Consider the following 2684-nt stretch of genomic DNA (forward strand, 5'->3'; position numbering starts at 1 on the left):
TAGATAGATAGAAAATATCAAACTCAACTGCTTATTTGAGAGAGAAAATGGGAAAAAAATGACGTTATGGGCTCCAAATATAAAATTATTTTCCCCCCTAAATGAGACATGCAACAATAGAGAGGGGGAAAAAAGTGAAGGTTATGTTTTTTAAAATAGACAATAATTTATGTTAGTGAAAAATGGGTTCTTTAAGTTTAATTTACTTGTAATTTATAGATTGTGTATTTTTTTTCTTTTTGAGGATATATATATATATATATTCTTTTTTTTTCTATTTCTATTTATACAAATAAGAAGTATATTTTCTTTTTATTTATTTATACTTCCTTGTTTCTTTCCTTTCAATTCCCATCTTTAGTCTACTGTTAAGAAATCTCTTTCAAACAATGATTGTGTCCTACAAGACGAACAAACATTACTAAAAAAATCATTATCTTAAATTCATGTTACTTCACTTCTGTCTCAGACAAGACTAGACAAGACTAGACAAGAATAAGAAGAACCTTAAACACATAACATTGAGTTTAACTAAGAATAAATGTAATTTTAGTCGAGTATGTAATCTGTTTTTCTTTTTTGTGTATTCTTCTATATATACTAGAATTTTCCACCTATCTATTTTGTATTTGGTCTTGTTATTGACCTATTTCAACAATAAAGATTAATTATTCAATATCCCTTGATTTATGCTAATGTAGAAATTAATATCCTTCAATATCGGTATCAGAAATTAACACTTTTAAATGTCGATCTAATTATCCACCAAATAAGGCTCTATGGTACAATTTCTTACAAAGAAATAAAGTGTTATCTTAAACAATGACAAACTGTCGTTACTAATCGTGTTTATACTGAGAGTTTAAACTTTATCTAAGTCTATATTCTTTCAAGCTCAAACCTTCAAAACAACTTTTCCCGCTTCTTTTCACTTGGGTGTTAAATGCAATGGTTTCGTAGAGTTCATGTATGAGTAATTTTAGCTATAATGTTCCCATTATGGAAGAATCAAAATCAGCAAAGGACCTGCTAGTGAAAAGTTAAATGTGCCTCTTTTTCTTGATAATTATTTTACCGGCATTTATTGTTTCTTCATCGTTCATGGGGTTAGGTTCCTCTAGGGAACTATTTTCTCTGTTATTCAAGAATAAGGTAACTGACGTATGTCATGGTAATTAAGCATATATAATAAAATTATAAATTTATTTAGGAGGAGGAACTGAAACGGTCATTGACTCTTTTAGAGGCAGCTTGAACGACAAGAAAGTACAAGATGGAATCATGGGACACATGATTCTTATGACTAAAATAGCCTAAAAGGCCATTGCACTAGCAATTATGTGTGACATAGCACCACGTAGTACTACCAGGGATGCTGGAAACTGAAGATGTTGGTTGATGAATATTAGAAAATCAATTTGTTGTTGTTGATGGTAGTTGGGGGGTCACTGGAGGTTCAAATTCCTCAGCCTGACAAAAGGAAAATCAAATATTAGAATCAGGAAGATCGAATAAAGTTGTTGGTGTTGTTTGGTATAATTTTAACTTATTTCTTGATTGAAAGATTATTCTTTGCCCTCTTTGATGAGTGTTGTTGTGCAATCATTGTTTTTTCTTTCTCTTAACTAGATACTCATCTCCCTCGTGATAACTTGTTTATAAAACTGATAAGTAATACAAGTTTTTCTTAATTTATTAGATACATGTGATAATCGAAGTTAGTAACTAGTTATAATTGAAGGGAATGGTACCTTTTCTCCTCCTGATCAGAGGCTGCAGTTTTCTTGTAGTTTGGGAATGGCACTCGTCCTGACTCAATATGCTTAACATCCTGGACAAGGAGTTCGTAGTGTCTCTTGACTTCCTCTGGAGTTTTGCCACCAACAGCATGGGCAACATTGTACCAACGGTCAGGGGTGTCCTTGTCATAAACAGCTAGAGCCTTCTCAAAGGCCTTGTTGTCCTTAACACTCCATGAACCTGAGGCTGAGATTGAACTGGATGCCATTTGTTTCAGGAAGGAAAAGAAATGAAGTTGTGAAATGGTCACTGAGTTGGTAGCAAAGGTGTTGTGAAGGGTCAAGAGTTTGTAATGATCAGACTCAAGGAAGAGCTGATGTGTTGAGAGGTAGCAATGTGTGCTCCTTTTATAAGCACAAATGGAAGGTATTAGGTAGGGTAGTGCCAGTTGGCATCAAAATCTTGCTGAAATGAAATAGAATTATTATGATTTGTCTTCTTAGGAACCATGGAATTGAGCAGGCCCAAGAAATTGGGTAGCAGCGATGTGGGAGAATCAGTATCTTCATACAGTAAAAACCAGTGGATGTATTGAAAAGACTAGCCAAGAGCTTTTTATAACTTTTTTTTACTTGTTTATTTATGTCTACGTGTTATGAGTCAGCATTTTTGTTTTCTTTTAACCTTGAAAGATTTATGATATGCTGGACTAAACAATTTTATAGAACTTTTAGAGAAGAAATACATATTAGTTTTTAATCAAAAGAGAAATACAGTTTTTATAAACTATATTCCTGAAACTTTGTTGAAATAAGTCGAAAACAACTTATATATATATATCCTCTAAGATTACATTGGAAATTACCTCTTTTATATAATCATTTCTAAAGAGAATAAGAAAAAAAAACGATTTTTTATAAGTTAGTTTTAATTTATATAAAAAT

General features: G+C 31.9%; 1 protein-coding gene across 1 annotated transcript; it reads right to left on the reverse strand.

Annotated features, from left to right (window-relative positions):
- Nucleotides 1-1186: 1186 nt before the first annotated feature.
- On the reverse strand, nt 1187-2117 carry LOC137813947 (protein RADIALIS-like 2). The gene is made up of 2 exons (XM_068616442.2): nt 1752-2117; nt 1187-1470 (listed from the first exon to the last, which is right to left on the reverse strand). The coding sequence occupies exons 1-2, from the start codon at nt 2006-2008 to the stop codon at nt 1446-1448; spliced, it is 282 nt and encodes a 93-aa protein (XP_068472543.1). The 5' UTR covers nt 2009-2117; the 3' UTR covers nt 1187-1445.
- Between the last annotated feature and the right edge of the window lie 567 nt (nt 2118-2684).

This window comes from Phaseolus vulgaris, chromosome 1 (genome assembly GCF_051622355.1).
Source record: "Phaseolus vulgaris cultivar YP4 chromosome 1, ASM5162235v1, whole genome shotgun sequence".
NCBI lineage: Eukaryota > Viridiplantae > Streptophyta > Magnoliopsida > Fabales > Fabaceae > Phaseolus > Phaseolus vulgaris.

What these genes read in the sequence shown, in the direction of transcription:
- LOC137813947 (XM_068616442.2), bottom strand. Translation starts at nt 2,008, where the DNA reads ATGGCATCCAGTTCAATCTCAGCCTCAGGTTCATGGAGTGTTAAGGAC. An exon ending in TCTGATCAGGAGGAGAAAAG is followed by an intron (nt 1,471 to 1,751) that starts GTACCATTCCCT and finishes TCCTTTTGTCAG; the next exon opens with GCTGAGGAATTTGAACCTCC.